The sequence below is a fragment of the Hyperolius riggenbachi genome, chromosome 6, assembly GCF_040937935.1.
Source record: "Hyperolius riggenbachi isolate aHypRig1 chromosome 6, aHypRig1.pri, whole genome shotgun sequence".
Classification (NCBI taxonomy): Eukaryota; Metazoa; Chordata; class Amphibia; order Anura; family Hyperoliidae; genus Hyperolius; species Hyperolius riggenbachi.
In genome coordinates, this window is record NC_090651.1 from 136635869 (window position 1) to 136662115 (window position 26247).

General features: G+C 45.0%; 1 protein-coding gene and 1 long non-coding RNA gene across 2 annotated transcripts; both read left to right on the forward strand.

Moving 5' to 3' along the window:
• The first annotated feature begins 229 nt into the window (after positions 1-229).
• On the forward strand, positions 230-21330 carry LOC137521129 (uncharacterized). Its single transcript, XR_011022050.1, has 3 exons — positions 230-359; positions 4412-4481; positions 20686-21330. It is a non-coding gene; the product is annotated as an uncharacterized lncRNA (long non-coding RNA).
• On the forward strand, positions 7849-17754 carry LOC137521270 (streptococcal hemagglutinin-like). The gene is made up of 4 exons (XM_068240288.1): positions 7849-7878; positions 8368-9539; positions 17377-17552; positions 17660-17754. Exons 1-4 carry the CDS (start codon positions 7849-7851, stop codon positions 17752-17754), a joined length of 1473 nt encoding a protein of 490 aa, XP_068096389.1.
• Positions 21331-26247: the final 4917 nt, after the last annotated feature.

Genomic DNA, 26247 nt, shown 5'->3' on the forward strand with positions numbered 1-26247 from the left:
CGTTGCATCCTAACTAGACTATCTGGTGTGCTGATGTACCGGACCATTTTGAAATCTTTGTGACTGTTACTTGGAATACCAGTGATTTGTAGTGTAGCCAGATGCTTCTCTGAATGGATTGCAGCAGACATAACTATGTCTTGGTCCTGATGGACCATCATTGTCACGGAGTGCTAAAGGCCAGCCAATGTTTGTTTGTTCTGATATGCAGAATGCTCCTGATGGAGGAAGTGCATGGCCTGGAACAGCACATGCCCAGTGACCTGCAACCCAGGTGGATCACAAACTTCACAGAAGTACAGCGGATCAGACCAGAAGGACATTGAGAGCTGACAAACAGGAGCTGGAGGTAGCCCCAGGTAATTAGAAATCTTATTTTACCCCTCAGGTTTACTTCAATACTTTAAAGGGAACCCGAGATGTGAGGGATATAGAAGCAGCCATATTTATTTCCTTTTAAACAGTGCCAGTTGCCTGAGGCTAGTTTCACAGAGGAACGTTGTTTTTCTGCGTTTATATAGTCATATAATGCAAGATACCGCACTGCATTTTCACAGTGCGCCGTTAAAGTTGTTGCATTATGGTAATGTGCTGCTGCAGTACGGGACTTCTTAACACTGACTTTAACAGATACAGGGAAGCATACAGTATTTTTCAGACTATAAGATCCACTTTTTCTCCCCTAAAAGTGTGTGTGGGGGGGGAGCCCCTGCGTCTTATAGTCTGTATGTAGTCAGGCAGGTGTCCCCCACGGGCAGGTGCAGGACAGTGCGGAAGCCCTCACCTATTCCAGCTGCGGGCTCAAAGTCCTGCATCCTGCTTCTGTGCATCCAGCATGACATGGATGGCTCACGCTCTCACCATGTGGCTCCTGTAGTGGCTCAACTCACCAACTCTACCTGTTGGGCTGCCTCTCACCCGCTTGCTCTATTCGGGATGCCCACGTGGAGCGGCTCTGCTCCACCGCTGTCACTCCTCTGCATCCGCGCACCAATCGTCCTAATGGGCGGTTCCTGCAGAAACTCCAACAGCGGCTCCACCATTATTACTCCTGAACCGCGCGCCGATCATCTTGCTTAGCTGCTTCTCAACCGCTCACTCTGTCCATGTGGCTCCTGCAGTCTCGGCTCTACCGCAGTTCACCACCGTAGGTGAGACACCTGGACCGATGTCCCCGGCAAGTATTCTGTATTACATGTTGGAAGACAGTTCATGTTGTGAGAAAAAAGTAGGTTGTGGGGACTGTGTAGCTTAGTGTAGGTTATGTGGACAGTGCAGCTTAGTGTAGGTTGTGGGGACAGTTCAGCTTAGTGTAGGTTGTGGGGACAGTGCAGCTTTAGTGTAGGTGGTGGGGACAGTGTAGCTTAGTGTAGGTTATGTGGACAGTGCAGCTTGGTGTAGGTTGTGGGGACAGTTCAGCTTAGTGTAGGTTGTGGGGACAGTGCAGCTTTAGTGTAGGTTGTGGGGACAGTGTAGCTTAGTGTAGGTTATGGGGACAGTGCAGCTTAGTGTAGGTTGTGGGGTCAGTGTAGGTTACTGTAGGTTGTGGGGACAGTGCAGCTTAGTGTAGGTTGTGGGGTCAGTGTAGGTTACTGTAGGTTGTGGGGACAGTGCAGCTTAGTGTAGGTTGTGGGGACAGTGCAGCTTAGTGTAGGTTGTGGGGACAGTGCAGCTTAGTGTAGGTTGTGGGGACAGTGCAGCTTAGTGTAGGTTGTGGGGACAGTGCAGCTTTGTTGTGGTGACAGTGTAGGTTACTGTAGGTTGTGGGGACAGAGCAGCTTAGTGTATGTTATAGGGACAGTGCAGCTTAGTGTAGGCTGTAGGGACAGTGCAGCTTAGTGTAGGCTGTAGGGACAGTGCAGCTTAGTGTAGGATGTAGGGACAGTGCAGCTTAGTGTAGGTTGTTGGGACAGTGCAGCTTATTGTAGGTTGTGGGAACATTACAGTTTAGTGTAGGTTGTGGGGACAGTGCTGCTTAGTGTAGGTTGTGGGGACAGTGCAGCTTAGTGTAGGTTGTAGGGACAGTGCAGCTTAGTGTAGGTTGTGGGGTTAGTGTAGGTAACGGTAGGTTGTGGGGACAGTGCAGCTTAGTGTAGGTTGTGGGGACAGTGCAGCTTAGTGTAGGTTGTGGGGACAGTGCAGCTTAGTGTAGGTTGTGGGGGCAGTGCAGCTTAGTTTAGGTTGTGGGGACAGTGCAGCTTAGTGTAGGTTGTGGGGACAGTGCAGCTTAGTGTAGGTTGTAGGGACAGTGCAGCTTAGTGTAGGTTGTAGGGACAGTGCAGCTTAGTGTAGGTTGTGGGGACTGCAGCTTAGTGTAGGTTGTGGGGACAGTGCAGCTTAGTGTAGGTTGTGGGGACAGTGCAGCTTTGTTGTGGTGACAGTGTAGGTTACTGTAGGTTGTGGGGACAGAGCAGCTTAGTGTAGGTTGTGTAGTGTAGCTAGTGGGCAGCTGGGGTTAGTTTAGCTGGGCAGTGCTGGACAGCTTTGGGGGGAAAGGCACCAGGTTTAATTTTTTAGATGCGTCTTCTAGTCCAAATAATACGGTACTTTTCTTAGCATGTATGCTGTATTGTATGAGACGGCAACGCAGCGTTAAGGTGTGATGTTAAAACTTTAACCCCTTATCACAACACAACGTCCCATTGTGAACCTAGCCTCACAGTCCTGCTGATTTTCCTGGTCACTATGGTCTAAATCACACCCCTGAAACAAGCATGCAGCTAATATTGTCAGATTTGTCAGACACCTGATCTGCGTGCTTCTTCGGGGTCTATGGCTTAAAGTACTAGAGGCAGAGGGTCAGCAGAGCAGTCAGGCAATGTGCATTATTTAAAAGGAAATATGTCAGCCTCCATATCCCTCTCACCTCGGGTTCTCTTTAAGTTCTACAGCAATTTAATACCACAGTACTCTTCTATGGTTGGGTCAGAATTGCCATCCTTTGCTCCCTATGCCTGCCAGTGAGTCTTGGGCACCCATTAGGCCCCGTTCACACTGCACACGTTGACGTCCGGATTTCGGCAACGCGTGCAGGAGGCAGACATGCACTACATCAGAAAGTGCATAGACTGCACTGTGTGATGTTCACACTGCATGCGTTCCAGACCAGTGCGGTCCGCAAACGCATGCTGCAAGCATTTTTTCCCAAAACGTGCGGCTGACATAAGCCACACAATACATGCAAATGGCGTGCATCCGTATGCATTGCGTTCCGAACGCACGGCCATCCGCATTTAATGATGTGAACAGGGCCTTACCATGCAGCCACTTTACTGGCACTTCCTCTTCTTTTTTTGGATCACTTTTGGTAGGTACTGTCTACTATGTACCTGTAACTGTCCACCAGACCTGCCATTTTGGTCACCCAGGCATCTTGTCATCACAATTCAACCCACTTCTTTATACTTTGGATCTGTAGTTGACTATTCACTTGGTGCCAGTATATCCTACCCTTTGACCAGTGCATAATTGGTGTTCTTTAGTTGTATTGGTTGTCGTTTTAACCTTGTAACTGATTTGCGTTAATTGAATAATATATTACTTGGATGTTCTGATTTGAGTGATTAGGCACTTACCGGTAGATTGGTTTCCTAATCAGTTCAACTTTGCTTAAAGAAAACCTAAACACAAAAATAAAACAGCAATTTAACTTTTCCCTGTAGTCTTTCTGTGCCCTTGCCTCATTCTGTGACCTTTGGTCAGCTACAGTGCCCTTCTGTCAGCTGTATGTACCTGATGTGCTCTCATGCACGTAAACATTACTACTGCGCAGGCGATCAGGAGGCGTGCGGGCCCGGGGCTGTGCATGTGCAGTAGCCCGCGACTGCCCAGCTTCCAGAGGAGCTCTGCGGCTGACTTGGAGGTTCACGTAATAAAAGCAAGGGCACAGAGCTGCAAAGGGCTGGAAGCAGCCACAGGTAATTAAAAGTTTTTTTTCTTTTAGCTTTGTGTATTCGGGGGGGGGGGGGGGAGTTCATATGGGACACCTCGTTCCAACCCTGTCACCCCCGCTTATATTGCTGCCTCGGAAGGCTTTGAAAGTACTTGTGTCCCAACTGCTTTCTGAAGGCGGGTGGCTTTGTACAGTGCATATGCAAGTGTGCGCGCTGGCGCATGCGTAGTGTGGAGCCGCCCTTTTTCAGGTAACATGAAGTGCTTCCGAAGGCTACAAAGGGCTCATGTACATGTATTCGACCATTCAGGTATTGGGAAACATTTGGACCAATACCCTGCACTCACTGCATCAAATGTATGCTTTTTCATGTGCTCTAATGAGAACCTGTCTATAGATTTGCTTTCCAGGCATAATATATTCAAGTTTGCAGTGACAGTCACATTTACTGTTAGAAGACGTTATGTATTGTTATATTAAACTGGAAATTCACTTTCAAATCTTTTCATTTTCTTTTAGGTAGAATGCAGACTGAGCAAGAATCATTCTGGATGAGGATGAGAAGATAGCATGGATCCGGAACTCAAAGGTAACCACTGAACTCCCCATCTGTCCACTACTGCAAGCTGTCCACCCTTGATGGAGGGGTGTTGCCCCTATATTCTGATCTACAGAGAGCGACTTCATAATCTGAGTGTTTTGTTTTATAAACATCTGTCTACTAGAGACAGTTTACATAAAAGAGAATCTGTCATTTAAAAAACAGATACTTACATTGGAAGCAGGAAGTCACTGGATCCTAATGAGGCTTCCCCATCCTACTTTATGCTGGGTACACACGATGCAATTTCTCGTTCTATCCACGGGATCGATTATTTCTGACATGTTCAATCGGGTTTTGATTGATACAGCCGTTGTTTTTGCACACTTAACATGCAAAATCGGTGGCTGTATCGATCGAAACCCAATCGAACATGTCAGAAATAATCGATCCTGCGGATCGAGCGGGAAATCGCATCATGTGTACCCAGCATAACAGAGGCGATCCAGCACTGGCACCCCTGAACTAACCAAAACAATGACGATTGCCTTTAGTGGCTTTCCGCTCAGGCAGCTTTCAGAGAGGCCGAGCAGTAAACTGCTAGTGTGCCTGTACGCAGCAGCAACAAGTGGGCTCCCCCAATGGTTTTTTTTTTGTAATAAATATTTTTGTGATTATTTTTTAAATAAATATTTCCCTTTTATTTATATATTTTTTTGTAAGCCCTCCCTCCCTCCTCCAGCCAATCACTGTAATCGGCTGTCATAGGCTTCAGGAGCTCCGCCTACCAAGCGGAGATGCGCACGCGATCTCCTGCAAAATGAAGCCCCAGGACTTTACGCCGATCGGCGTTAGGCGGTTCTCGGGCTGCTGCCAAGCCTGTCGGCGTGACACGGTCGGCAAGCAGTTAAAATCTACATGCAGGTGGTAGATGTTAATCAGCACAGTAGCGTACTGGTTGGCAATCTCGCCTTGCATTGCTGGGTCCCCGGTTCTAATCCCAGCCAGGGCATTATCTGCACAGAGTTTGTATGTTCTCCCTGCATCTGAGTAGGTTTCCTCCGGGCACTCCAGTTTCCTCTCACATCCAAAAACATACAGATAAGTTAATTAGCTTCCCCTTGAATTGGCCCTAAACTACAATACATACACTACACAATACATACATGGACATATGACTATGGTAGGGATTAGATTGTGAGCCCCTGTGAGGGACAGTTAAGTGACAATATACTCTGTACAGTGCTGCAGAAGATGTCTGGTGCTATATAAATTGTAAATGGTAATCATTTAAGGCAATTGTTTGTAAAGATTTAAGTGAAAATCTAGCATCAGTACAGGTGTCCCATGCTATTTAATAGCCTGCTGTGCTTCATCACTAAACAGCTGCCTCAGGCTTCCTCCAGCCCCATGAGATGTGTGGGTTCCCTTGTCTTCCTCTCTGGCCGCTCCCTTCACTTGATATAATCCCCCCTGCCCCCGGTAAGCTGACCAGTCGCAGCTAGTCATGCGCTTCCTCACCATGCAGCACTCTCCTGCGCCAACACAGTACTGATGAAGGGAGGCCATATTACCGGAGGGGGGGGGGGGGGGGCATATCAAGTGAATGGAGAGGATAGCAGGGATGCTATCACGCACCTCATGTGCCTGTAGGAAGCCCCAGGTAACCCCAGGTAAGTATAAATACACCGATTAATCCCATCTCAGGTTTCCTTTAAGGCAGTGTATAGTGATGTTGTTTTATGGATTAGTACAAAAAAAATCTACTTTATGATGAATAATAAATCAGAAAAAAATAAATATTGCATACGAAATTGTGATATTTGTTTGGACATCATTTGCTGTTTTATGGACAAGTGAGAAGTTACTGCTGTGTAGTTCACTATAGAGAACTATAGAGCTAAAATTGAAGTTAGATTTGTTTTTCTTAAAATGATAAAAAAAATCAACAAAGCATTTCCTAACATATATCAGTTATTGCGAGTTATTTGAAAATGCCTCTGACAGAAATCCCCACTTATTATCCACCAAAAATGCCTAAATAGGCCTCTTCTCACCCTGAAAAGTTAAAGCAAGCCTGAATGAATTAAATATGTAGTACTAATGGTAAATAGACATTTGTAACAGAGCAAAATAGAAGATATGTATTTGGCTAGCACATTAATATTTCCCTAGTTTTCCACTTGGTTCGCTGCAGATGATCATAAATCACTTTACATGTGCCACAGACTTATGAATTCTAAACAAGATGTATTGTTATTATTATCGATAACTATTGCACCAGCATATTTCATGGCACTGTACAAGGTATAAACAATACAGTTAACAATACCAGATAATGGTGGATTGATTACCTGTGATGTGATACAATGAACAAATGAAGTACAGATTCTTACACAGGGGTGGGAGGTATGCACACACATTACACAGCATTGTGAGACAAGAGAGAGAGATAGCCCTGGCCAAAAGGGCTTGGGGCCCTTTCCACTTCACATGTTGCTATGTGGAAACCGCACTGCAACGTAAAGAAACCAATTCACGTCAATGGAGTAGTTTCCATTAACGCGAATTGACCTACGTGATCCAGCGCGATGAAATGCTGGGGAATTTATGGATAGTGTGCTGCAGTTTTACGCAGCACGCATCCAATTCCCCATAGCCGCTGCCAGGAAGCCGCATGACACTGCATCCAGTTGTACGGACGACAACCGGAAGAACCTGCGGGGGATGCAAGGCGATCGCTTTGCATCCACATCGATAGTGGAAATAAGCCCTTATAGTCTAAAGGATTAAGGGATTGTGTCTTTCAAATTTCCGATATAGTCAGTGAGGCACATATTATCTAGCACAGCAGTGTATATAAATATTGCTGTTCCAGTGACCTTCATTCTGTGAAGAATGATATTGGCATTCTGCTAGTGAGATTTTATAGTAAAGGTGGCCATACATTGGTCGATATGGCCAGCAGATAAAACCTTCTCTGATCAGAGATAGGCTCTATCTGTTCGATTGCTTGCACACAGATTTTTTTATCTATTTCAGCATGAAATCTTTGAATATCTGTGCTTGCTGGGTCCCAGTGTCCACCCTGCAGTTCTCACCTCTCCGCCGTGTGTTCTCAGTCTTTGCTTCTTCCCGGTGGCTGCTCAGTCTTCTTCACTTATGTTTCCCTGGGCGCATGTGGGATATAATGCAGAGGACAGACGCTAGAGCAGGGGTGGGCAAACTTTTTAAGGATCGGGCCACATTCCTCTCGACTGTAGCTTGCTCGCTCTCTCCTCCTTCAAACTGAAGAATGGCAGGAAAGGATTGGGTATAACTCGCAGTATCACACTCTCCAGTGGTGATCTCCATGGCAACAGCGGCGTCATGTGACACACTATGTAATGACAGTTCGCATGATACCACCGTTACCATGGAGATCTCCCCTTGGGAGTGTGATAGCGTGAGTTGGATTTCTTGTACGTGCTCTGCACTGTTGGAGGGAGAAAGGGAGAGGAACAGAATCTGGCCCTCTTTTAACAGGATGGCTCCATAGCGCCTGCAAGCTGTATCCGGCCCGCAGGCCGTAGTTTGCCTATGGCTGCATTAGGGGCACTATGACCACTACAGGCCCCTGGTGTCTATCCACTGTATTATGCCACACAGGCACCTGGGGATACTGAAGTGAAGATGACGCTGGGGAGAAGCATAGACTGGGCTGTGCGGTGGACAGGTAAAAGTACGCTCGTCAGTCGCCAACTAAAACGCCGCTAGCAACGCGCTCCCTGTCTGCTAACCTACATTTTTCACCTAGATTGATTGACCCAATTGAGCGATTTTGGTCGAAATTCGCTTAATGGGTTGGTTGATCGGGCCGTATATCAATGAGAGGAATCAATGAGTGTATGGCCTGCTTAAAGGATACCGAGTGTATGGCCTGTTAAAAGGATAGCTTAGCGCAAAAAAAAATGTCTTATCTTCTTCCATATCTTCTTATTCCATATCTTCTTCTTCCATATCATCTTCTTTTTCTTCTTCCATATCATCTTCTTCTTCTTCTTCTTCTTCTTCTTCTTCTTCTTCTTCTTCTTCTTCTTCTTCTTCATCTTCATCATCTTCTTCTTCTTCTTCTTCTTCTTCTTCTTCTTCTTCTTCTTCTTCTTCTTCTTCTTCTTCTTCTTCTTCTTCTTCTTCTTCTTCTTCTATATCTTCTTCTTCTTCTATATCTTCTTCTTCTTCTATATCTTCTTCTTCTTCTATATCTTCTTCTATATCTTCTTCTTCTTCTATATCTTCTTCTATATCATCTTCTTCTTCTATATCATCTTCTTCTTCTATATCTTCTTCTTCTTCTATATCTTCTTCTTCTTCTATATCTTCTTCTATATCTTCTTCTTCTTCTATATCTTCTTCTATATCTTCTTCTTCTTCTATATCATCTTCTTCTTCTATATCATCTTCTTCTTCTATATCTTCTTCTTCTTCTATATCTTCTTCTTCTTCTATTTCTTCTTCTTCTTCATCTTCATCTTCATCTTCTTCTTCTATATCTTCTTCTTCTTCTTCCATATCATCTTCTTCTTCTTCTTCCATATCATCTTCTTCTTCTTCTTCTTCATCTTCATCTTCTTCTTCTTCTTCTATATCTTCTTCTTCTTCTTCTTCTATATCTTCTTCTTCTTCTTCCATATCATCTTCTTCTTCTTCTTCCATATCATCTTCTTCTTCTTCTTCTTCCATATCTTCTTCTTCTTCTTCTTCCATATCTTCTTCTTCTTCTTCCATATCTTCTTCTTCTTCTTCTTCTTCTTCCATGTCTTATTCTTCTTCTTCCATGTCTTCTTCTTCTTCTTCCATGTCTTCTTCTTCTTCTTCCATGTCTTCTTCTTCCATGTCTTCTTCTTCTTCCATGTCTTCTTCTTGTTCTTCCATGTCTTCTTCTTCTTCTTCCATGTCTTCTTCTTCCATATCTTCTTCTTCCATATCTTCTTCTTCTTCTTCTTCTAAAGCTTCTTCTTCTAAATCTTCTTCTTCTTCTTCCATATCTTCTTCTTCTTCTTCTTCCATATCTTCTTCCATATCCTGTTCGTCTTCTTCTTCCATATCTTCTTCCATATCCTGTTCGTCTTCTTCTTCTATATCTTCTTGTTCTTGTTATTGTTCTTGTTCTTCTTCTTCTTCTTCTTCTTCTTCTTGTTCTTCTTGTTCTTCTTCTTGTTCTTCTTCTTGTTCTTCTTCTTCTTCTTGTTCTTCTTCTTGTTCTTCTTGTTCTTCTTGTTGTTGTTTTTCTTGTTCTTCTTCTTGTTCTTGTTCTTCTTGTTGTTCTTCTTGTTCTTCTTCTAGTTCTTCTTCTAGTTCTTCTTCTTCTCTATCATTATATTATGTGTCTTGGTTTTCCTTTCTTTTGTAATATTTTTTTTACTTCATTTGTGGAAATATGTTATTTTAATAACACCATAGTTATATATTTGTGTTGATGGCATAATAGGTAGGTAGTGGCACATTGCAAGCCACAGCGCCTTTTTCTGTGTACCCTGGTGGTGGTAAAACACAGACATCAGCAGGAGGAGGAAGTAGTTGTAGGCTTGCAGCTATTGTAGTGTGGTAATAGCTGCCGGTAGGAGAGTGGGTGGGCAGGTGGCAGCAGAAAATAGTTCTTCTTCTGTTCTCCCTGGCAGTGGTAGCAGCACACAGACAGCAGAAGCTCAATGCAGCTACAGGAGGAGGAGTAGTGTGTGTCAGCCAGTGTGATCTGTGATGTGACTGACATAATAGGCCCTGGTTCCTAGCGGTGGTTCCAGGGCCGTAAATACACAGCATGAGGTTCCAGACAGCGGTCGTGAAGCCCACATTGTGTCCAATACACAATTGGGACAGCACAGTTTTCAACCCGGACACCTCTAAATTAATTACAAATTTTTTTATTTTGTTTTTCAAAATAAATAATGCAGGGCAGGCAGCTATTTTTGAGCATAATAGCTGGTGGCGCATGGGCAGCAGCACCTTGTAATGTGTTCCCTGGCAGTGGAGACACAGACAGCAGGAGGAAATACAGCAGCAGGCAGCGTGAGGAGGTAGAGTGTGTGGCAGACTGGCAGCAGGCAGGAGGGCAGGCAGTGAGACATAATAGGCCCTGGTTCCTAGCGGTGGTTCCAGGGCCGTAAATACACAGCATGAGGTTCCAGACAGCGGTCGTGAAGCCCACATTGTGTCCAATACACAATTGGGACAGCACAGTTTTCAACCCGGACACCTCTAAATTAATTAAAAAAATTTTTTTCAAAATAAATAATGCAGGGCAGGCAGCTATTTTTGAGCGTAATAGCTGGTGGCGCATGGGCAGCAGCACCTTGTAATGTGTTCCCTGGCAGTGGAGACACAGACAGCAGGAAGAAATACAGCAGCAGCAGGTGTAATGTGTGTGTGCGCCACTTCATGTCACCCTCTCGCCCACAACACGGGCCAGGAATTTGCCTTCCACCCAAGCCTGGTTCATTTTGAGAAACATCAGTCTATCCACAGACTTGTGAGACAGACGAGATCGCTTCTCAGTGACGACTCCACCGGCTGCACTGAAGCAACGCTCTGACATTATGCTGGAAGGGGGGCAGGAGAGCACTTCCAGGGCGTACTGCGCAAGCTCACTCCAGATCGGCAGGTGCTTGACCCAATACTCCATGGGATCAACAGGGGCCACGCTGTCAAGCCCTCTGAAGGACCCCATGTAGTCAGCCACCATGCGGGTCAAGCGCTGCCTGTGACTGGAGAAGGATGCTGCTGCAGGCACCTCCTCTCTAGTCCTTGGCAGCTCTACACTCATGTAGAGCTCTTGGGTCAGAGACAGCAGGTCTGTGGTGCGCATGCGCTTGCTGCTGGTGGATGCAGGCACCTGCTGCTGCCTCTGTGCTGGCTGGACTGTGGGGGTGGATGTCTGAGGGAAGGCTTCCTCCAAGCGCTCAACAAGGGACAGCTGCAAATCCCTCATTTGTTGCGCACAGTCTCTTCCTGCAGGCAGGAACTGGCTGAGCTTCCCCTTCAGACGTGGGTCCAGCATCATGCAGATCCAGATGTCCTCCCTCTGCTTCATCTGGATCACCCTTGGGTCCTTGCGCAGGCACCTCAGCATGTGCGCTTCCATTGGGAAGAGTCTGGCCATGTCTGCTGGCACATCATCGGCAGCCCCAGAGCCGACAGTGCTGTCCTCTTCCTCTGCCTCCTCCACCTCATCCTCTCTCCACCCCCGCACCACTCCAGCTGTGCTCTGCTGCTCCCCCTCATCAGCAGCAAGGTCAGGGACCTCCACCAACTCCAAGCCCTCCTCCTCAGAGGTGGCCTGTGAAGCTTCCTGCAGCTCCTGCTAGTCCAAGGCTGCCGCTCCCTCTTCCAGCAGTGCATACAGGGCCCTGTCCAGCACACACTCGCACACCATTGCATGGTCCCTGCTTACCATGTTGGTGGCCTGCAGGAAGGGTGCCAGGACTGAGCACACCTGCTGCATGTGCCCCCAGTCCTCCGTGGAGATGATGGACGGGAGGTTGGTGGCGGCACGCCCAGTTGCAATGATGGAGGCAACTGTTGCTCGTGCAAGGTACTGGTTGACAGCCTGCCTCTGTTCAACCAGACGCTCCAACACCGCCAGGGTGGAGTTCCAGCAAGTTGGAACATCGATCATGAGCCGGTGCTGTGGCAGGTGCAGCTCCTTCTGCACCTCTTCCAGGCTCGCTATGGCTGCAGGCGAGAGCCGGAAATGACGCACAACCTTCCTTGCCGCCTCAAGGAGTCGGTCCATCCCCTGGTAGGTCCGCACGAACTTTTGGACTACCAGGTTCAGGACGTGTGTCAGGCAGGGGATGTGGGTCAGGTCTCCCCTGCTGATTGCAGCAACCAGGTTTGCCCCATTGTCGGACACCACCTCTCCGACTGAGGCCTCTGGGGGTCAGCCAGTTCCTCTCCTGCTCTCGGAGTTTGGCCAGGACATGGTTCGCCGTCAGTTTGGTCTTCCCCAGGCTGACCAATTCCAGCAGCGCTTGGCAGTGGCGGGGCTTCACGCTGCTGCTGAGGCGGGGGGTTTGGGCTGGTGTGCCGGAGGATGACAGCGGATCAGAGGAACCTGCTGCAATTCTGCTGACCCTGCATGGTGGCACCACCCACTGCGTTGCTGCTGCTCTGACAGTGCCCGATGCTGCTCCCCCATCCTCACCCCCTTCCACCAAGCTGACCCAATGCGCGGTGAAGGACAGATAGCGGCCTGTCCCAAACCAGCTGCTCCACGAGTCCATGGTGACGTGGACCCGTTGACCCACCGCATGCTCCAGCCCTCTCCCGACATTGGCCATCACAGAGCGGTGAAGTGCAGGGATGGCCATGCATGCGAAAAAATGTCGGCTGGGGATTGGCATGCATGTCGCTCCCCTCCTGCACAAGGGAATAAGGCAGGAGTTGGGAGCACATGGCCCATGCCAGCAAGCCGTTCAGCTGATGCACGCGACGGCTGCTGGGAGGCAGAACCCTGACCACCCCCTGGAAGGTGTCGCTGAGCAGGGTCTGGCGACGCCTTTTGCTGGCACGGGAATCACTGGAGGGAGCAGAAGAGGCCACTGAGGACTGGCTGCCAGAACAGGCCTCAGTGTCGGTGGCAGGAGTTGCAGAGGGAGGAGGAGCAGTGCGTTGCTGACGTACTCCTGCTGGTGCTGCTGGAGGAGGTGGAGGAGGGCGGGTGGCTGCTGCCGACAGCTTCGCAGTGGTGGCGGGTCTGCCACTGCCACTGCCAGCTTCCTTCAACTTCACGAACTCCTCATGCTCATGAAAGTGTTTCCCTGCAAGATGGTTGACCAGAGAGGTGGTGCCAAACGCAGAGGGCTCCTTCCCTCTGCTGAGCTGCTTGCGGTACTGGTTGCAGGTGGCATACTTGCACACCACATATGGCAGGGTGAAAAAAATTCCATATTGGGGAGGTAAAGTTTCCCCCTCTGCTGGAAGGTGCTGCTGCCGCTGGTCTCCCTGTGGTGGTTGGGGGGGGGGGGGGGGGTTCTTGGTGCGGCTGGTGGTGGCACTGGCAGAACTCGTCTCCGGATCAGCACGCTGTGTGGCCTGCATACCACGCCCACTTGTGATCCTGCCCATGCCTGCGATGCTGATCCTTCTAGCAAGGCCCACAGATGCATCATCCTCCTCCTCCTCAGAGCTGATGACATCCCCACTCCCAGGACCTGGCACCCAGTCTTTGTCCTTCACCCTGTCATCATCATCCTCCCCCTCCGCAAACATGTCCTGCTGGGATCCCACAAACTCCCCTTCTGCATGCATGGGCGGATGGACAGTCACCACTGTCTGACTGTCCAAAGCATCATCCCCCAAAGTGCCCATGAGCATTCCTTCCTCCTCCAATTCTGCCGCAACAGCACTCCATAACCCCGCTGTGCTTGGGGATAAGAAGGTGCTGAGTGACAGGGTGCTGGTGTCGCCCGCTGGGGCTGGAGAACTGCACTCCTCCTCCCCAGGCAGTGCTGGTCGGCTGCTGCTGCTCTTGCGAACAGGAGTGGTGGCGGGGGTGGAGGACTCGGTTCCAGAGCTAATGGTGGCCTGCTCATCCACCATCAGTTCCACCACAGTATCAGCGTCCTTCTCCTCAATAGGACGGCTACGACCTGGCGGTGGGAGGAACATCTGCGCCACACGCTGCTGCTGTGTCTCTACAGCAAGACTCCCAGCTGTTGGGCGGCCAAGGCGTCCACAGCCAGTGGCTAATGGCGGAATAGCCACTGGTGCAGACGCAGAACTGCGCATGGTGGTGGTGGTGGCGCGGCTGCCATGCCCACGACCTTCTCTCTTGGCGATGCCCACGCTGCCCTTGCTGCCCCTGCCCAAACCGCGGCTGCCAGTGCCAGACATTGTATATTTTTAATATTATACATATGAAAAAAAAAACTTATGTATGTAAAGGTGGGTGGGACAAGTGGGGTACTTTAATGGGGTGGGACTGGTGGTGGTGGTGAGTGTGTGAGTTGACTCTACAGCAGAGATCGGTGTAGCACTAACGAGAGAGTGCGCACACATAGACCCTAGCTGACGCTGACTGACGGTGTCCCTATACACAGACTACAGTACAAGTCAGCAAATACACAATAGAAGTAATAGAAGAAAATAGGACGGGTGTAGCACTAATGAGAGGGTGCGGACAGCGCAGACGTGCACTGCGCACACAAAGACCCTAGGTAACGCGGTGACGGACGGTCCCTATACACATACTAGAGTACACTACAGTACTACTAACTAAACAATAGAAAAATCTAGCTAAATAATAGAACAGGTGTGACTAGATTACAGAGAGCAGATACAGGACAGGTATAGCAGTAAAGCTGGGCCTTGCTAATTACAAAATAGTACAAATCTATCTAACACAGAAGTAGTAGTACAGTAGAGTAGGACAGGTGAGAGCACAGGTAACTAGAGACTAGAACATAGAGCAGGGCAGGCTGCCTTGCCTAGGCACAGGGCCTAGCTGCTGGCTGCAGCTGCAGCAGTGACAGTCTCCCTCCCTAGTCCCTAATCACACAAACTAAACTGCCTAAAATACATAAATCTACAATACAAAGCAATACAGTTGAATATCAAGTGTTGGAGTGTAAAAACGCTTGGTTTAGAACAATATAAATGCACTTGCACACAGACAAAACGCACTGGAGCAGTCTCTCAGTACAGTTAGTCAGTAAGTCGCAAGCAGGACGAGTGAGGCAAGATGGCATCCGCTATTTATAGAGGGGGGCTGCAGTCAGAGGGCTGGGAGCCCTCTGATTCGCTTGTGAGGACTCGAGGTGACGTCAGACGTAACGCTATCCGAGCTCGTGACGCTATCCGAGCTCGGATAGCTAGGATATCTCCGGATATCTGCTTGCTATCCGAGTGCGCTCGGATAGCATAGCCCGGATAGCTAATACTATTCGAGTTTGGTATTCGAGCTCGAATAGTGAAAAAAGAGCTAAGATATTCGAGTACCTCGGATATCCTAGCTCAGATGAGCACCACTGGAGAAAACTTTTCTTGATAGAAAGAGCCTTCAGAGACACCTAAAATCTCACACAGGTGAGAAACCTGATTCATGTTCAGAGGGTGGGAAATGATTTACTCAGAATGGAAACCTTAGTAGACACATGAGAATACACACTGGGTAAAGGCATTTTTTCATGTTCAGAGTGCGGGAAAGATTTTTTTGACAGAGGAAACATTCATAAACACCAAGAGATTCACACAGGTGTCAGATTATATTCATGTTCACACTTTTGTAAAGCACATAATAAGACACAGAGGTAAGAGGCCTCTGTCATGTTCAGAATGTGGGGAAGCATTTCATGATAGAATGATCACTCAGAGACACCTAAACCAACTCACACAGGTGAGAAGCTGTACTCATGTTCAGAGTACGGGAAACATTTTACTCAAAAAGGAAACCTTATCAGACACATGAAAATACACTCTGGGGAGGAGACGTTTTCATGTTCAGAGTGCGGGAAAGATTTCTATGACAGAGGAAACTTTCATAGACACCAAAAAACTCACACAGGTGACATATCGTATTAATGTTCAGACTTTAGTAATGCACATGATAAGACACACAGGTAAGAGGCTTCTGTCATGTTCAGAATGTGGGAAAACTTTACATGATATAAAGAACCTTCAGAGACACCTAAAAACCCACACAGGCAAGACGCCTTATTCATATTCAGAAGGTGGGAAATGTTTTACTGAGAATGGAAAACCTTAAAAGATTTGTGAGAATATACACTGGGGAGCAGCCTTTTTCATGTTCAGAGTGCGGGAAAGATTTTTTTGACAAAGGAAACATTCATAAACACAAAGAGACTCACACAGGTGACAGATCATATTCAAGTTCAAACTTTTGTAAAGCACATGATAAGACACAGAGGTAAGAGGCCTTTGTCATTCAGAATGGGGAAAAACTTTTCATGATAGAAAGAGCCTTCAGATACAACTAAGAAAACTCACACAGGTGAGAAGCTGTATTCATTTTCAGAGTGTGGGAAATGTTTTACTCAGCATGGAATCCTCATCAGACAAATGAAAATATACACTCTGGGGAGGAGACTTTTTCATGTTCAGAGTGCGGGAAAGATTTCTATGACAGAGAAAACTTTCATAGATACCAAAAAACTCACACAGGTGACAGACCATATTCATGTCCAGACTTTAGTAACGCACATGATAAGACACACAGGTAAAAGGCTTTTGTCTTGTTCAGAATGTGGGAAAACTTTTCATGATAGAGCCTTCAGAGACACCTAAAAAACTCACACAGTTGAGAAACAGTATTCATGTTCAGAGTGTGGGAAATGTTTTATTTAGAAATGAAACCTTACTAGACACATGAGAATACACCCTGAGGAGCAGCCTTTTTCATGTTCAGAGTGCAGGAAAGATTTCTACAACAGATGAATATTTCATCACACAGTTTACAGATTGTATTCATGGTCAGACATTTGTAAAGCACATGATAAGACACAGAGGTAAGAGGCCTCTGTCATTCAGAATGTGGGAGAACGTTTCATGATACAAAGAGCCTTCAGAGACACCTAAAAAAACCTCATACAGGTAAGAAACCTTATTCATGTTCAGATGGTGAGAAATGTTTTACGCAGAACGGAAACCTTAATTTACACGTCACAATATACACTGCTGTGCGGCCTTTTTCATGTTCAGAGTGTGGGAAAGTTTTCTATGCAGAGGAAACTTTCGTAGACACCAAAAGACTTACACAGGTGATAGATTGTATTAATGTTCAGACTTTAGTAACGCACATGATAAGACACACAGGTAAGAGGCTTCTGTCATGTTCAGAATGTGGAAAAGCGTTTCATGATAGAAAGAGCCTTCAGAAACACCTAAAACACTCACACAGTTGAGAAACTGTATTCATGTTCAGAGTGTGGGAAATTTTTTTATTTAGAATAGAAACCTTACTAGACACAAGAGAATACACCCTGAGGAGCGGCCTTTTCCATGTTCAGAGTGCGGGAAAGATTTCTACAACAGATGAATATTTTGTAGACACCAAGAAATTCACAAAGTTTACAGACTGTATTCATGGTCAGACTTTTGTAAAGCACATGATGAGACATAGAGGTAAGAGGCCTCTGTCATTCAGAATGTGGGAGAACGTTTCATAATAGAAGGAGCCTTCAGAGACACCTGAAAAACTCATACAGTTAAGAAACCTTATTTATGTTCAGAGGGTGGGAAATGTTTTACTCAGAATGGAAACCTTAATTTACACGTGAGAATATACACTGGGGCATGGTCTTTTTCATGTTCAGAGTGCAAGTGAGTTTTCTATGACAGAGGAAACTTTCATAGACAACAACAGACTCACACAGGTGATAGATCGTATTAATGTTCAGACTTTTGTAAAGCACATGATAAGACACACGGGTAAGAGGCTTCTGTCATGTTCAGAATGTAGGAAAACTTAACATGATAGAAAGAGCCTTCAGAGACACCTAGAAACTCACACAGGTGAGAAGCCTTACTCAAGTTCAGAGTATGGGAAATTATTTACTCGGAACGGAAACCTTCATGGACACGTGAGAATACACACTGGGAAGCAGCTTTTTTCATGTTCAGAGTGCGGGAAAGATTTCTACAACAGATGAAACTTTCGTAGACACCAAGAAACTCACAAAGGTGACAGACCGTATTCATGTCCAGACTTTACACAGGTAACAGGTAAGAGGCTTTTGTCATGTTCAGAATGTGGGAAAACCTTTCATGATAGAAAGAGCCTTCAGAGACACCTAAAAAACTCACAGGTGAGAAACTTTATTCATGTTCAGAGGGTGGGAAATGGTTTTGTTTAGAATGGAAACCTTACTAGACACATGAGAATACACAATGGGAAGCGGCCTTTTTCATGTTCAGAGTGTGGGAAAGTTTTCTATGACAGAGGAAACTTTATAGACACCAAAAAATGGACACAGGTGACAGACCGTATTCATGTTCAGACTTTTGTAAAGCACATAATAAGACACACAGGTAAGAGGCTTCTGTCATGTTCAGAAGGTGAGAAAATTTTCTTGATAGAAAGAGCCTTCAGAGACACCTAAAATCTCACACAGGTGAGAAGCCTTATTCATGTTCAGAGGGTGGGAAATGATTTACTCAGAATGGAAACCTTAATAGACATGTGAGAATACACACTGGGGAGCGGCCTTTTTAAAGTTCGGAGTGGGGGAATGATTTCTATGACAGAGGAAACTTTCATAGAAACCAAAAGACTCACACAGGTGATAGATTGTATTAATGTTCAGACTTTAGTAACGCACATGATAAGACACACAGGTAAGAGGCTTCTGTCATGTTCAGAATGTGGAAAAACGTTTCATGACAGAAAGAGCCTTCAGAAACATCTAAAACACTCACACAGTTGAGAAACTGTATTCATGTTCAGAGTGGGAAATGTTTTATTTAGAATGGAAACCTTACTAGACACATGAGAATACACCCTGAGAAGCAGCCTTTTTCATGTTCATAGTGCGGGAAAGATTTCTACAACAGATGAATATTTCGTAGACACCAAGAAATTCACAAAGTTTACAGACTGTATTCATGGTCAGACTTTTGTAAAGCACATGATGAGACATAGAGGTAAGAGGCCTCTGTCGTTCAGAATGTGGGAAAACATTTCATGATAGAACATGAATAAGATTTCTCACCTGTGTGAGTTTTTTTTTAGTTTTCTCTGAAGGCTCTTTCTGAGGGTGGGAAATGTTTTACTCAGAATGGAAACCTTAAAAGACACGTGAGAATACACACTGGGGCATGAGTGTGAAAGAGGAAGAGACTCACACAGGTCTCAGATCATATTCATGTCCAGACTTTTGTAAAGCACATGAAGAGACATAGAGGTAAGAGGCCTCTGTCGTTCAGAATGTGGGAAAACATTTCATGATAGAAAGAGCCCTCTGAGACACCTAAAAAAAACTCACACAGGTGAGAAGCCTTATTCATGTTCAGAGGGTGAGAAATGATTTACTTATAATGGAAACCTTACTAGATACATGAGAATACACTGGGGAGCAGCCTTTTTTATGTTCAGAGGGCGGGAACGATTTTAATGATAGAGGAAACATTCATAAACACCAAGAGACTCACACAGGTGTCAGATCATATTCATGTTCAAACTTTTGTAAAGGACATGATAAGACACAGAGGAAAGAGGCCTCTGTCATTTAGAATGTGGGAAAACTGATCATGATAGAAAGAGCCTTTAGAGACACCTAAAAAAACGCGCACACATGAGAAACCTTATTCATGTTCAGAGGGTGGGAAATGTTTAACCAGAATGGAAATCTTAGTAGACACATGAGAATACACACTGGGGAGTGGCATTTTTAATGTTCAGAGTGCTGGAAAGTTTTCTATGACAGAGGAAACTTTCATAGACACGAAAAAACTCACACAGGTGATAGACCATATTCATGTTCAAACTTTTGTAAGGTACATGATAAGACAAACAGGTAAGAGGCCTCTGTCATGTTCGGAATGTGGGAACACTTTTCATGATAGAAAGAGCCTTCAGAGACACCTAAAAAACCTCACATAGGTGAGAAGCTATATTTATGTTCAGAGGGTTGGAAATGTTTTACTTAGAAAGGAAACCTTGATAGAGACATGAGAATACACACTGGAGAGCAGCATTTTTTATGTTCAGAATGTGGGAAAGATTTCTACAATCAATGAAACTTTCATAGACACAGAGTTTGGGAAAGTATTCTATGACAAAGGCAACTTTCATCAACACCAAAAGACTCAAACAGGTAACAGATCATATTCATGTTCAAAGTTTTGTAAAGCACATAAATAGTTATTTGGGTTGAAAAAAACATACGTCTATTGAGTTCAACCAGAAAACAAAGTACAACACCAGCCTGCTCCCTCACATATCCCTGTTGATCCAGAGGAAGGTGAAAAACCCTTACAAGGCATGGTCCAATTAGCCCAAAAATGAAAAAAAAAATTTCCTTCCCGACTCCAGATGACAATCAGATAAAATCCTAGGATCAACACCACTGTGCATTACCTAGTAATTGTAGCCATGGATGTCTTTCAATGGAAGAAAAGCATCTAAGTCCCCTTTAAATGCAGATTTAGAATTTGGCATAACTACTTCCTGTGGCAATGCGTTCCACATCTTAATCACTCTTACTGTAAAGAACCCTTTCCTAAGTAAATGGCTAAAGTGTTTTTTCTCCATGTGCAGATCATGTCCTCTAGTCCTTTGAGAAGGCCTAGAGACAAGAAGCTCATCTGCATCCACCTGATAAGACACACAGGTAAGAGGACTCTGTCATGTTCAGAATGTGGGAAAACTTTACATGATATAGCCTTCAGACACATCTAAAAACTCACACAGGTGAGAAGCCTTGTTCATGTTCAGTGTGTGGGAAATTATTTACTCAGAATGGAATCCTTCATGGGCACATGAGAATGCACTCTGGGGAGCGGCCTTTTGAAGTTCAAAGTGCGGGGAAAGATTTCTATGATAGAGGAAACTTTCATAGACACCAAAAAACTCACACAGGTCACAGACTGTATTCATGTTCAGAGTGTGGGAAATGTTTTACTCAGAATGGAAACCTTCATGGACATGGGAGAATACACACTGGGGAGTGTCCTTTTTCAAGTTCAGAGCTCGGAAATGATTTCTATGATAGAGGAAAGTTTCATAGACACCAAAAAGCTTACACAGGTGACAGACCCTATTCATGTTCAAACTTTTGTAAAGCACATGATAAGACACATGGATAAGATGCCTCTGTCATGTTCAGAATGTTGGAAAACTTTTCATGATAGAAAGAGCCTTCAGAGACACGTAAAACTTACATGTAAGAAGCCTTGTTCATGTTCAGAGTGTGGGAAATGTTTTAAAATCGGAATGGAAACCCTTATAGACAGCGAAGGGAGCATCTTTTTTCATATTCAGAGTGCGGGAGAGATTTCTATGACAGAGGAAACTTTCATAGACACCAAAAGACTCACATAGGTGACAGACTGTATTAATGTTCAGAGGTTGGGAAATGTTATACTCCGAATGGAAACCTTCATGAACACATGTATCCATGTTCAGACTTTTGTAAAGCCCATGATAAGACACACAGGTAAGAGGCTCCTGTCATGTTCAGAATGTGGGATATCTCAGATCATGCTTCTGTTTTTCTCCAATTGGCTTTCCCAGCTACTCGGAGCAAACAGAACCATTGGAGATTGAACCCTCAGTTGCTCACAGATGACTCAGCTTGGAGGGAAATCTCTGAGGCTTTGCACAATTATTTTAGAGAAAACACTATTGATGAGGTTTCTGGTCTAACTGTGCATCTATTTTTAAGAAAATTAATTAAAAAGATGGAGTTTTATTTATTGTGCTCCTGGGGTTTCTATGCTCTTCTGCAATGTTCTAACCGTGTGGGAAGCCCACAAGGTGGTCATTAGGGGTGTACTTCTCAACTTGCGAGGTCCCCCAAAAAAGACTGACTAGGTATGAGTTTCTTATATCTAAGATTCAAAAATTGGAGCAGCAGCATAAGATGTCTCTACTCTCTAGTACAGGCCATGTTACAGAAACTGCACTCTCTGGGAGAAGAAGCTCTTATACCACCTACAAAGTGAATGCAAATGAAAATTTATGATACAAACCAAGTTATTTTATGAATTTGGGAACAAGTCTGGCACACTTTTGGCTATATTGCTTAGGAAAAGACAGACTAGTTCTGTAGGTTAAAAATTCTGAAGGGAAACTGCGTCACACTTTCAAAGATATAGCCAGCGCCTACCAACAATATTACTCTCAGCTCTATAATTTGAACTCTAGCTCAGCTATATCTCCCAACCCTGAGAGTAGGAGGGCTGACATATCCAATTTCTTGTCGGACTTTGGCTTCTCCACAATCACCCCAGACCTTGCTGAGGAATTGGATGAAGACATTTCTTTTCCAGAGCTCCTTGCTGCTGTTAAAGGCCAAAAACTGGATAAATGTTGAGGCCCAGATGACCTAACCTCTCAGTACTCTATGCTGCTGCTCTGGCTCCAGCCTTCCTTGAGGCATTTAATGCGATCCCTTCTGGCATTGCTCCCTCTCAACAGTTGCTTAAGGATCACATCACAGTGCTATCTAAAAGTGGCAAGGACCCAAGTCTTGGTCAGAGCTACTGGCCAATATCCTTGCTGACCTTAGATGTGAAAATATTAGCAAGAATATTGGTCATGCACCTGCAGAAGATGGTTGCTGACAAAGCGAATAAAGACCAAGTGGGATTTGTGATGGGGCGTGAGGCATGGGATAACACCACCAAGGTAATTATAGTTCCATTGAGGGTATGTTTCTGTCTACAGACACCAAGAAGGCCCTTGACAGGGTCACCTGGGCTTACATGTCTGCAGATATATCCAATCTGGGACTGGGCATGACAATGAGGTCTTAGATAGAGCTGGTAAAGGCAAATCCATCTGCGAGAGCGCAAGTCAACAACACCTTGTCAGAGCCCATCTTACTGAAAAATGGAACACATCTTGTCCCCTGTCTCCACTCATCTACATCCTGACGCTGGAGCCCTTCCTTCATTTGGTAAGGTCAGATGTGAATGTACAGGGGGTAACACTAGGAGGGAAATAATTTGCCAACAATCTCCTGGTTTTTTTATCATTCAGCCCCTCCTATCCTTACCTAATGTAATGTTCTGTTTCTGCTGGTGACGTTCCTGTGAATGTACTAATGTGCTTGGACTTCCTCTCTTCATCAAAAGATGTCCTAATGAACTTTGCTTTGAATCTTGTCTTTTCTCTGCCTGCCAGCAGAGGGCTCACTCCTCCAGAACTTGTATTACGCTACAGACTGTTGGGAGGAGATCTGAATGGTCACCTGGTCTCTCAGCACAAGGATATAAACCAAGCCTGAGCACTAATCCAGTGCTAGTTCATCATATGAGTGTTCTGGCCTTCCTAATCTGAGTTATCGGCCCTTGTACTCTGTTCCTTGCTGCCTTGTATTTTTGTTGCCTTCCTGTGTATGACCAACTGCTTACTCCTACATGAGTCTTTGCCAGAGTGACTACATTGTATGGTTGATATCCTGGTTTATAACTTGCCTGTATGACTAACCATTTGCCTGTTCCTTGTGTCCTGCAAATTACTTTGTGTATATATATGTAAATATCTCTTGAATATACTAACCAGGTTCCATAGTCTGTGTGCACACAATTGTGTGTATATATATATATATATATATATATATATATATATATATATATATATAAGCCAAGGGATGAGCAGCACAAACCAAACTTTATGCAATACTATGCAAAGCATGCACGCAGCACTGGAGAACCCCAATCTCCATAAGAAATATATAAATACAGAGGGTGCTGCAGCACACAACAGGAAAACAGTGACAGGGGCTCTTGGTTACGCTTCAATGCGTTTAAGCTGACCAACTGCGCCAAAGTGTCCCCGATCCGGTGAGTCCCACCCCAACCAGGCAAAAATGCCAGTCTTTATCAGCGTTATACTGGGAACCATGCCAAAAGCCCAGGGGTCAGCCAAATGGGAGAAATGAAATTAAAAACATTTAATTTAAACATTTAATTTCATTTCTCCCATTTGGCTGACCCCTGGGCTTTTGGCATGGTTCCCACTAGAACACTGATAAAGACTGGCATTTTTGCCTGGCTGGGGTGGGACTCACCGGATCGGGGACACTTTGGCGCAGTTGGTGAGCTTAAACGCGTTGAAGCGTAACTAAGAGCCCCTGTCACTGTTTTCCTGTTGTGTGCTGCAGCACCCTCTGTATTTATATATATATATATATATATATATATATATATATATATATGTATTTATATATATATATATGTATTTGTATATATATATATATATATATATATATACATATATACATATATATATATACATATATACATATATATATATATATATATATATATGTCTGGCCACTTCGGGTTTTGGCCAGTCAAAACTAGAAGTGGCCATCTCACTGCGCCCAATGTCTAAAATGAATTGATTCCTGGTGGCTCCCTTCCTCTCCCTGGTTCTGGCTCCTTCCCCTGCCCCTCCTATTGCCTTCTGGCAGCCAGAGACACATGCAATGCACCCAGAGTCCTTCATTGTGGTAGGAAAGCAGAGCGGGAATGCTGCAGACATTGTTTCTACCAGCACCCGCTCTGCAGGAATGAACAGCACAAATCCCTGCTTTCCTTCCATGATGAACGACACTGGGTGCATTGTGTGTGTCCCCGGCTGCCAGAAGTCAATAGGAGGGGGGTAGGGGGAGTAGCCAGTGCCATAGGAGAAGAACTAAGCCACCAGCAATCCACTCATTTCAGACATTGGCTGCATTAAGACAGCAACCTTTTTTTTATCATTATTTCTTATAAAAAGGTACCCAATTTAAAAGATCATCTTTCACATAGTGAATTTGTAAGCCATCGGACACAGAACTGGTTAGAGAGGCAGAGACCAGTAGGTAACTACAAATAACATGGTTGCACTTGTAAATTTTTGATTATGGGCAGACAATATATTTGGTTTGGGATATTCTCTATAATTTTATTTGATAAGCCCCTTTTTTTCTTGGGTTTTTGACCAGTGTTTTATTGATTTCTGGCTGGCGTCCTGTTGCCGCAGCAACGGCCGTCTCAGCCCTGATTGGACTGATTATTTTTGGTCCTCTCGGGCTGTGATAGACTGAGTGCAGTGGAAGGATCTAAAACTGTCATGGCTAGAGTGATCGGGGGAGCCCTAGAGTGTTGTGCAATGTACTTCATGTCATCCTATTTGGATGACTCCACTGGCAACCTGATTGGTCACCGTGACTAGCGACTATTTCCTGTTTCCTGCTGTTGGAGCGCAGATTGTGAGAACAGATGGGATGGCTGTGTGCTTCTGGCGTCCCGCATGCCCAAGTATTTACAATCACTATCAGTGAGTACACTATTTAAGGGGTAGCTATTGGGGGGCTCAGTGTCCTGATGAAGCACTCCATTGAGTGAGTGAGAAACAGCTGTCGACCTCCTGCATGCTGTACCCTCTCCATATGCTAACTATGGTTCATTGCTTGGCAATTTTTTAAGTGTTTGATTAAACTTCTGTCCATAACATATACACTGGGTTGCTATGCATTACTCCTTATGCAGGCAGATCTAATTATATATACTTCAGATGCAAGTGTATGCCTTGCCTTCTGAATACACTTGCCTGCAGGATTATTATTTTGTATTCATTCCTGGATATTGTTGCATTTATTTATATTGCTGTGCAAGAGGTTAATGTACATTGCTGGCTTTGTTTCTTCACTTATATTCATTGCCTTTGTAAATAAACTCCCATTATTCATTTATTCCTGGCCTTGGTATTTCAGTTATTTCTTGAACAGTGACATTTCCATTTGGTTGAAGGTCTTGTGCATTGCTCATGAAGTGCTCATAAAGTGCGATACACAATTTTTACGCTACCCTTACACCTAATTTTATCTCAGCTTTTACTTTCTTTGGTTGTATCTCCAACTTAAATATTAATTATTGAAACCGGTTGAAACCGGTAGTGACACACAGAAAGGCAACCAGCGTGACGAGTTGGTGACCAGTTCCACCACACAACAACGCGGAATCAGCTGCAGCTATCCCAGGTCCTGGCCAGACCGAGGAAAGGAGAACAGATCGTGGGCTGCCTCTAACACGCGCTGTAACTACTTTTTAAATGTAAGTGCAATATATTGTGTTTGCAAGGATAAGTAAATAAGGTTAATGCACC

What these genes read in the sequence shown, in the direction of transcription:
- LOC137521270 (XM_068240288.1), top strand. Translation starts at nt 7,849, where the DNA reads ATGGAGATCTCCCCTTGGGAGTGTGATAGC. An exon ending in CCCCTTGGGAGTGTGATAGC is followed by an intron (nt 7,879 to 8,367) that starts GTGAGTTGGATT and finishes TTAAAAGGATAG; the next exon opens with CTTAGCGCAAAAAAAAATGT. An exon ending in TCTTCTTCCATATCCTGTTC is followed by an intron (nt 9,540 to 17,376) that starts GTCTTCTTCTTC and finishes TTTTTTATTTAG; the next exon opens with AATAGAAACCTTACTAGACA.